At 35.2% G+C, this 10,000-nt stretch overlaps 1 protein-coding gene across 9 annotated transcripts in view; it reads left to right on the forward strand.

Annotated features, from left to right (window-relative positions):
* FOXP1 (forkhead box P1) overlaps nucleotides 1–10,000 on the forward strand; it is a 361,699-nt gene that overhangs the window by 309,196 nt on the left and 42,503 nt on the right. For all 9 annotated transcript variants that reach the window (XM_039851676.1, XM_039851681.1, XM_039851680.1 and 6 more), the window contains one exon: nucleotides 1,896–2,000. In XM_039851676.1, the coding sequence (XP_039707610.1) occupies nucleotides 1,896–2,000 (105 nt within the window). The remainder of the gene's footprint in view (nucleotides 1–1,895; nucleotides 2,001–10,000) is intronic.

The raw sequence follows: 10,000 nt of genomic DNA on the forward strand, positions 1-10,000 counted from the left end.
ATTTGTCGAAAACGTGTGTATATGTATATGTTTCAAGGCAATTTTTTATTTTTAACTTCCAATTTTTCTACAACAAACATTAATTTTTAACATTGTGAAAATGCTTTAAGTAGTTATTATTGTAGTTAGGTTTTTATCCCATTCTTTTTAAGCTATTGGTAATAACATTTTCTTTTTAAATTATTTCTTTCAGAATATCCGAGAATTCCAGTATTTAGAAGGATTCTTTAATTTCAAATATTATCAGTAATTTTTAAAATTCTATTGTATACTATCTATTTTTCCAGTTTTATTGAGGTACAATTGATACACAGCATTGTATAAGTTGTACAGCATAATGATTTGACTTACATAATCAAAGTGATTACCATAATAAGTTTAAATAACAATCATTTTATATGGTCATATCTATTTTATTTATTTAAAAAATCTGAAGATGAACATGGAGAGGTAACAATTCTTTCTTTCAGTCTAATGGAATTTTACCCTTCTTAACTGCTTAGAGAATATCCTTTTATCATTGGTTTTTATAAGTCTCACTATAGCTACCTTAGTTCACTTGTGTTATTTTCTCTCATGAGGAACACCCCTCAGTGCTTTCATAAGTTAAGTTTTGTACAGTTTTTTTTTGGGGGGGGGTCCCAGATTCATCTTCTATTTTAAGGAAAATAGAAATATATTATTTTTAAATTATATTAGATTTCCTGCAAAATTATTTAAAAGCCATAGAGAGACCTGTCAATCTTTGATAAGTTGTAGTTGCTGTGTATGTGTATGTTTAATGTTAATGCTCACTGTGGATTAATTACGTTATAAGCCGGGGCCAAGTGGCATTTGTGTATGTCTACTCTGTGAATGTGAATCAGTAAGATATGTGAATACATATATTGGTGGTATTATAAAATATAGGACTGTGTGTATGTGTATGTGTGTGTATTTGTAATTTACTGCTTGAAGTTCAAAGTCAAGAAGAGGCAGTGGAATAAGTAGCTAAATGGCCCTTTCCTTGAAGAGAATGTGCTTGCATACAAAACACAACTTTCAGTGTTAGTTTTATATTTCTATTTGATGGAATCTAAGGTTATAGAAACGACTGTAAAAATATTTTGTCTGAAAGAAGTCTGGATGCAGAAATCTAATAGAGAAAATATTTGAGACTGTTGTTCATCAGCAAGCACAACAGGTACACTTCCCCAAGCACCACGTGGTGTGGATCAAAGCATCCCATGACTGGATCCGTGTGGCCAAGTCATTACATATTGATTGGAACCCCAATGGAGGATTAACCCCTTCGTGTTCTTGGCAAGTTTTTTTTCTCACGCTTGGTGTCAGTAATGTGCAATCTTCTTGCCACTGTTAGCTACCCCCACTTTTAATCTAATCATCTATTTGGATATATTTGTTTTTATAAATTATTTTAGTCTAAATTATTTAATTGCACTATTTGCTCGATAACATTAACTTATGAAAAGATTGCCCGAATTATGCAAAAATAGTTTATGGAGGAAGGGAAAACGAAAATTAATCTGGGTGGAAAACAGTAAGAAAATCTCAAAATCAAGTACAGATTTTATAATTTTTATTATGAGATTAAAAGATAAATTCTAGCTTCTTAAAGAATCCTTCACATTTCTGAGTAAAGAGCTTTGCCTCTAATGAAATCCTGTCACTTTTCATACACGGTGTGTATTTCTAACATTGGACTGTTCACATTTGGGGATATAACTCTTGCTTTTAAATGACAATGCAGAATTAATTAGTAAAATCCATGGGAAGAGGAAGTCCCAGATTCATTCGTGTTCCTTTTTGGCTTTTGGGTTTCTCTGGCCTTTCATGTCTGGTGGGGTGGTTCTTGGCCGCAAATTCATTCTCTCATCCTCTGTGTTTTCTTTCAGTTTGTCCCATGAGGAGCATCCCCATAGCCATCCTCTCTATGGACATGGTGTGTGCAAGTGGCCAGGCTGTGAAGCAGTGTGCGAAGATTTCCAATCATTTCTAAAGTAAGAATGATTTTATATTGCTTTCTTCTTTTACATAGCCATCACCTCCCACTGTTCATGCTTTTCCTCATAAAATGCCTTTTTGATGGAGGGTTTCACACCACTATTTTGAGAGTGGACACTAAATCACAAGGTCTGGCATGCTGTCATAAGAACAGTTACAAAATCTATTGAGGGTTGAACTGCCAAGAGGAAAAAGTATATACACAATGGCAGTTTTGATGCTCTTAGTAAGAGCCTGTGTTTACCCATTATTTTTAAAATGACAGAGATTAAATAAAAATTCTCCCAATATTATACTTGGCAATAATTTAGTTTTCACTTTTATTCATGTCCCTAGATACTAAATCAATGACATACTCATTCTAATTTTATAAAATTGGTATCAATTACTGACCAATTGCAGCTCTTCATTGTTTTTAGCACAGATGACTTCATAAATGTAAGAAATAGGTGCTGAGGAAATGCTGCCAAAACAATTCTTATCTTTCTATACTGGTGTTGATTTTTGTTCAGCGTCTTGTCCTTATAGGGAGAATGGAGTAATTTCAATTTCTGCGATTAAAATATGACTAAAACTTAGGTTATCCCATTTGAATCTGTAACACTGGTAGAATATCTCTGAAAATAAGTATGTTAGTCTTCTGATAGAGTAAAAAATTAGTACTGTAAAAATTAGTGAAATGCTTCTGCACTGCATCTTAATATTTCCCTTACTTATAGTACCTTGTCCTTGAAAAAAATGTAGACTAAACTGCCCTGCATTATTGACATCTCAAATATATTGATATTATCATTGAATCATTGACATGTAGACTGAATATGCCAATACATTAATATATTTGTATATCATGCAACAATCAAACATATACACATATATGGCTCCTACATATCTAGATACATGCTGGTTTATGAATTGAGTGTTGGCAGGTCTTTCCCTGATTTCTCACTCATTCAAGCCCCAGGAAATAGAGGCAGGCTGGTATACATGGAAATGACTGGTTTTGTGTGATCTTTATATTGTTAAAACAATCTCCGTATCTATCTTTAGGGATCTGGATGCAAATATTATATTAAAGCCACACTGGGAGATATAGCTAGTGTTGCCTGCAAAGAGATTTTGGTGACTGTCATTTTTTCATTAATGAATGTAAATCTGTGACTCTATTTCATAGTTTCCTATCTTTAACATTTTACTTTAAGACCATTATATGGTCATGAAAAACTTAAGTGCAGTTGTTTTTTTTTTTTTAAGATGCCTAAAATTGTTTCTAAATATCAGCAATCAAGAGCAGTGATACTTTAAGTTAAGCAACAGCCTTTTGCAATTATTATGATTCATGTTAGTGCTGTTGGGTTTTATTCTCTCATAAATCACTCAGTATAGAATCTGTGTTTTGTTATTTCCTAATCATTTGCCAATTCCTGTTTAGGTATTGAGATTAAAAGGTCTTGGCAAAAACCACTTTTAAATTCTGATTTCACCTTCTGCACCAGTGCCAGCTTTGATAAATATATTGCTGCTAATTTCAGTTGTATATACGTTTGATAAATGATTACTTTTTATGAAGTTTTTAGAACTATAAAATTGCTGTCAACATTCTTGGTGACATGTATCAATTTGTGTGTGTGTATGAAGGAATACCTCCACAAGGAGACAGTACAGTTTCAAACCACATTTAGTACTAAAGAAAAAGAATCTAGAGAGCTTTAGAATTGGTGCCTAGACTTGATTCCTATGGGAAAAAAAAAAAAAAGCTCTTTTTTAAGGTATCAGGAGTCTGGCTTTTGTATAGGAAACCACCTATCAAATATTTTGATTTTACACATGACATGACATGTTGTCAGTTTATATTTGCTCAGTCGAATTGGCATGCCCATTATGAACCTGCAACGCTTGCTTATTTCCTAGTACTTATTTGTTGACTTATATATATATATCATAAGACTTGTTTGAAAGCTGTAGAACCCCAACTTAAGTTGGCTTAAGCCAAAAAAGAAGTGAGGGGTGGGTGATTCTAGATGATAATTGGCTGCTGTAACTAGGAAGGCCAATGGTGTAGTTAACTTCAGGCGTGGCTGCATCCAGATGCTTAATTAAACAGGTTGTTGGAGTTCTGGTTCTTTGTCTCTTAGCTCTCTTTTCTTTTCTGTTGCCTTCATTCTTGGACTCTTTCTAAGCAGAACTGATTGAAGAAGACAGATTTACTGGTCACAAATTTATCAATCCCAGAATGCATCTCTTTTCCAGAAAAAGTCGGGGGCAGACTGCCATTGGCTCAGATTGAGTCACGTGTTCTAGCTTTGAGCCATTCACAGGTGTTTATACCCACCTCCAGAGCAGATGAAGATGTTCAATCCACATGAACCATATGGGAGTTAGGGATGAGATGCTTTGTTCCCCAGAGTAAAAAATTAGTACTATAAACCAGCAAAGGGAGAGTAAATGTTAAATTAATTAAAACCCTCTAGAACTCAGAGTTCTCTTGGTGCTTTCCTGAGTTACACATTGATTGGCCACATATGACAAATTTAGAATTTTGATTTTCTTCTATAGCATGATTTTAGCTCTTGGAAATTCAGAGTTGTCTTCAGGTTTCAGTAGCTTGCTTAATGTAGTGGAAAATTAGATAGTCTTCTTGCAGATTCCTGTCTTCCACATCTTTGCGCAGTCCAAAGGGTAGGCACATTGGCTTTAATGAAACCAACTTTTTTTCCAGTGAGCTGGTCTCAGAGAGCTATCTAACTTCTTACGGTTCAAACAAAAAACCACGTGGCCTCTGAATGATGTCATCATGGAGTAATTGTTATTGGGAAGTGATGTTTTAAGCATATCTTCTCAAATTGCCAGATCTGTAGACTCTGAAAGCACCTCTTTCCCGTGCACACTTTTCTATTATCTATCTCTCTTTAGAGATATTTTCTTATGGTTTAAGTAAATTGATACCAAATATCCTGGACTCTACAGGGCACTCTTAACAAAATATAGCATTACTCTGACCTTGATTTAGGTATTACTTCATAGATTTTTTTTTTTTTACCTATCTTCTAATTCCCTAATTTTACACTTCCCTGGTAAGAGTTTATAATTAAATAACCCTGAACTGTGCAACAGGCACAATTCCAAGTGCTTTACATACATAACTCATTTAATGGTGATAATATTGAAGTATGACTCTCAACCTCGAGGTAAGAAAGTAAGTCACAGAGAGGTTAAGTGATTTTTCCCCACGGTCACATAGCTATTAAGGAGTGGAGTCAAGATCCAAACCCAGGCATTCTGGCTTCATAGCATCTGCTCTTAACTACTACACAATACTACCTGGTTAGAAGCAGTACATTTTATTAACTCTCTGCTTTCTACTTAAGGCAGTAGGTATAAAGAAAGCTTTGAAGAAAGGCAGAATGGGTAGTGAAGCCACTTAATATTCGTGTGTCCTTTGAGCTGGTTACACAGCATCTCTAAGCCTCAGTATCATCAGCATGTATAATTTAGGATGACAATAATAGCAACCACCTCTTAGGGTTGTTAGAATTAAAAGGTACATCATGTAAAGTACCTAGCCCATACTAGGCACTCTTTAAAAATGTTCGTACTTCTTATCTAATTAATTAAATTTTTAAAGTAGGAAAATTTAAAACATCCAAACATTGCTGACTTTGTACCTAGGAGAAAGGGGTTGTGTAACTATGCAGTTTTGATGTCTCCGAAAAGACTCTTCTTTGATATAATTTTTTTTACCACAAATTTCTGGTAAAAACTCCCACACAGTTGAATGTGATTTTAGGGCAAGGAATGGCAAACTTTTTCTGTAAAGCATCAGACAATAAATATGTTAGGCACAACTGCTCTCACCTCTACTGTTGTAGCACAAAAGCAGCCATGGGACCACATGGGTGTGGCTGTGTCCCTTGGACCAGGTTGCTGGCCTCTGACCCAGAGTAAAATTTTTGGTGTCATCACATTTTAGCTGAGAAATCTTTTTGCAGTTCCTTGGGCATCGCTGTACTGTGTTATTTTAGTTTGAATTCCCAGAGCCTTTAATTTTATTCATATTTTGGGAAAATATCCATGCATCTCTTGCCCTGTTATTTCATTCACCAACCATAGTTTTTATACTTAAATGGGCCTGGGTTCTTTTCACCTGGTTTTTAGGGTTCAGTATGAGAGGTGAAAGTGACTTTGCTTGGTAACTGTTTTCTGATCTTCTGTTGCTCAGGCCAGTACAATGTAACTTTTAGAGAGACCAGGATCAGTTATTCAGGATAAAAATATCTGACAATAAAATGCCAATGTTAACAAAGAGGAGTTAAAGGAAGGGGGGAGGTATTCACAAGTCTGAAAACGAGGCAAATTTTTTTCCCTCCTGAGAAAGAAATATTATAACTGTTGATAAATCAAAACCAGAGATTTGATACTTTTCTGTGACCGTTCAGCAGTGTTTGTTCCCAAGGTGAGGTATACCACAGGGCCCTTGATTTCACAGATAAATACTGCACAAATAACCATCCTGTTGTTTTTCCCTCACAGCCAACAGAGGGACACTTTATCAGAATCAGCAGATACCCAGTTTATTGGACACATTTATTTCCCTGTTTTTTCTCAAAACAAGTTGCAGTTTTAGTGTTGTTTTTTTTTTAAATCTGTCAACCATGAGTTGACATGTGACTGTTGTATTCGTTAGAGCTAACTGATACCAGCAGGTGCCCCTGCTAACTCTAATGAAATCCTCCAGCCCTGCATTGCTTGGAATCCTCAGATAACAGAAAAACAAAAACAAGCCCAGCGCCATCCGGATAGGTGAAGCTCCTGGGGTTCTCCATTCTCCCCGCTCAGATTAGTTTTTTTCTTTCAAACCAGGTTGAACACAGTCTTTACCAGTAAAAAACATGGATAATTCTTCCCTTATTCTTTTCGAAAAGAGACTCATAATTTTTTGGCAAGGTGGGGAGTGGATTTGAAGGTTAAATCGTGACCACATTTTCCTCTTTCCGATGTAGACTGTAAAATCAGACACAGAACCATAGTTTCACAAATACCAGATACTCTTATGTGCTTGGAGAAAATACTTTTCACCCTAGTTTTTCTTTTAGATGGTCATTTGTGTAACATCTAATAAAATTATAATTTGTATCCTTGCTTGATTTCCATTTGAAAGGAACTTGGGTTTTTTTTGTTTATTTGTTTCCATTTTTTGGTTATTTCTCCTGAAGAAAACACCATGCAAAACAAAAAAAAAAACAAAAGCTCCTTTGCAGATTAGTCAGGTGTATAGTATTTATTAAAACCAAAATAGATGTTATATGGGCTGTAATAGGAAACAAGGAGAGAAATGTTGAAAGAAAATGCCAGAGGTCAAACTTTGACACTTTCAAAAAAGTAGAGGGCTATAGACAGTAGAGGACATTTCATTGGTAATTGCTTTAAAAAAATTTTTTTGTGCGAATTTTACGTTTCAAAACTGTGAAGAGTTTTATGTGAAAGAAACTACTAAGTGTTCTCTGTAATGTTTTCACAAGTGTTTTTATCATGGTAACATCTTGTTTACTTTAGTTCCCTGCCTAAAACTACTTGGAACATGTTAAGAAAACATTTCAAGAAAGCCTCGACAAAGAGGCTTTTGTTTAACAGCCACCGTGAGGCTGCGAGGATCACAAAGGTGTTAACTTTCAGCCCCTTAAGCACTTCCACATGAAATTCCAGCAACTATGTTTGTGGTTTTGGAAAAACAAAGTGTATGTTAAAGAAACCAGGTATATGCTAATACATGTCAAAGGAGGCCGGATATCATAAATTGTTTCAAACCCATTTGTGGCTCTCAGTTTGCACGCCTGAATGTTCTGCAGTGAAATTAGCTGTAGTTAGTACGGACCTGAGCACATGTAGAAGGAATAGCCATCTATAATGTGGGTGTATGTAAATTGGATTCCAGCCCCACCATTTAAATCTCAAGAATACGAGAATGAAAATTTTCCCCATCAGATCCTAGGTGACGTCTGAGTATTACAAAATGAGCTTAACATTTTTATGAATTTGAATTTGACTTTTCCATTTATCATGCATTTTTAGTTGTTTTAGAAAAAGGAAAATTGGATGCTACCAAAATACCTTCCCCAAAAATCTCACCTTTCACCTTTCTGACATTGTTCAGGAGTTCAAGACCTTCCCAAGTACTCACAGAGGTCAGTGGCCTAAATACCACAGTGCCCTCTAGTGATCTATAAAATATTAGATAGAAAAGTTAAGACAAGTTTGCCAAAGATAACAGGCCCAATGCCACCACTTTGCTCAAAAAGAAGCAAATAACATTTGAACGCATTTTTTTTTTCCGAGCAAACAGATTTTAGTCAGAAATGCAAATGAAATGTAATTTTTTTCTTGTAGGCTTTGAAAGCATCAGAAAAATTTTCGAATGTCTACTCATGCAAATAATTCTACATATAGCTGCTCATGGATATACAGTACATTTTGTCACTATAGGTACAGTGTTGTGTGTTAATATATTTTAAGAGCCATTAGGTAGCTTAGGTATTTCACGTGATCATTTCCGGTGTGTAATTAGAAGGCATTACTTAAAAGATAGGGATCATCTTTACTCCATGCTTTTATTGACACTGTCTGCCATATTATGGCCATGTCTAAATGGTAAAATTTATTATTAGCAGTAGTGTCACAAAAGTCTGAGACAGCGATTTTCCTTTCAATAAAAGTAGTTAAAAACCTTTTAGAAAATCCATAATTTTGATTGCTGGTACTTCATAAATGTATAACTGGTACTTTTTAGCTGTCTCTTTAGGGAAAAATGAGTTTTATCACCTGCAGTACCTGGGTTAATGAAATTGTGTGTTGGAATTTAGCCAAGATGAAAGATGAGATCATTCCAAGACACTAATATTGGCAACAGGTCTCGTAAAATGCTCTGATTCTTGAGTGAAATATCATTAGATTTTTTTATTATTATTTTATTTAAATTGAGGGATTAAGTTAGTTGTCATTTTCAAAGTTTCTGTACTGGTGAGATTCTCATTTGGCATCACATTCAAAACCCAGTGACCTAAAAACCTGTGCAGAGCCAAGAGAAACAGAGAAATGTCCATCAGTGCCTAGTAGAAGAATTTCCTTGCTTCAGATTTCAACTCCAGTTCCTGTTCAGCCCTTTACAAATCACGACTCTCAGCTCAAATTTGAAATAATGCTGCCTTTTTCCCCGTGTTCCTCCTGTGTTTGATTGTTTGTGGATATTAGCTGTCCAGGAAATCCCATACTTACAGATATAAATCCAGTATGATCTTGTTTTTCCGCAGCCAGCCCAGGATGTATTAGACAGTTATGATGATTTGTTAATTTTTGTGACCTGTATTTATTTTATGTGTGCTGTATACTGTGAGGGTGGAATCAGCTGTTGAAATAGTCTCGTGTCTCACAGAAAGGAAGCACTCTCCTTTTTCTTTTCTGCTTTGGGTTTTCTTGCTTTATTTTTGGAAGGCTTTTTTTAATCTCTTAATGTCTGTTCTTTATGCGCTTCTTCATATGGTGATAAACAAGAGATACATTTAAACTCAACCCTATCAAGTGTGGGTCTTTGGAGACGTGTGAACAGGGCCACATTCTTTCCAAATGTTTTTTCGATCCATAACATGTCTTGACTATGTAGTTCTGTTCTCAGTTCTGTAGTAATTTACATTTCCCCCAAATAATATATTAATCCTCAGATTTAATATGTGTTTAGGTAGAATTCTGCATATAATAAGAAAGTTATATTACAGTATTGAAGAGTAAAAAGCACCGAGGTTAACATTATTTCTTCTCTCTTCTACATACCAACTACCCTCATAAAGGGTAAGCCTTGTGGTCATTTTTTTAATCAGGTATGTCTACCTCTGATTCTGTTTCTCTTCACGGAGACCCACTGCTGCTCCGGAGCCTCAGTGTCAACTCGCTGGCTAGGAGATGCTGCCAGTTTTTTGATGTCTCAACTTATGATGGTTACAGGAATAAT

Source organism: Pteropus medius, unplaced genomic scaffold, assembly GCF_902729225.1.
Source record: "Pteropus medius unplaced genomic scaffold, Ma_sr-lr_union100, whole genome shotgun sequence".
Taxonomy (NCBI): Eukaryota; Metazoa; Chordata; class Mammalia; order Chiroptera; family Pteropodidae; genus Pteropus; species Pteropus medius.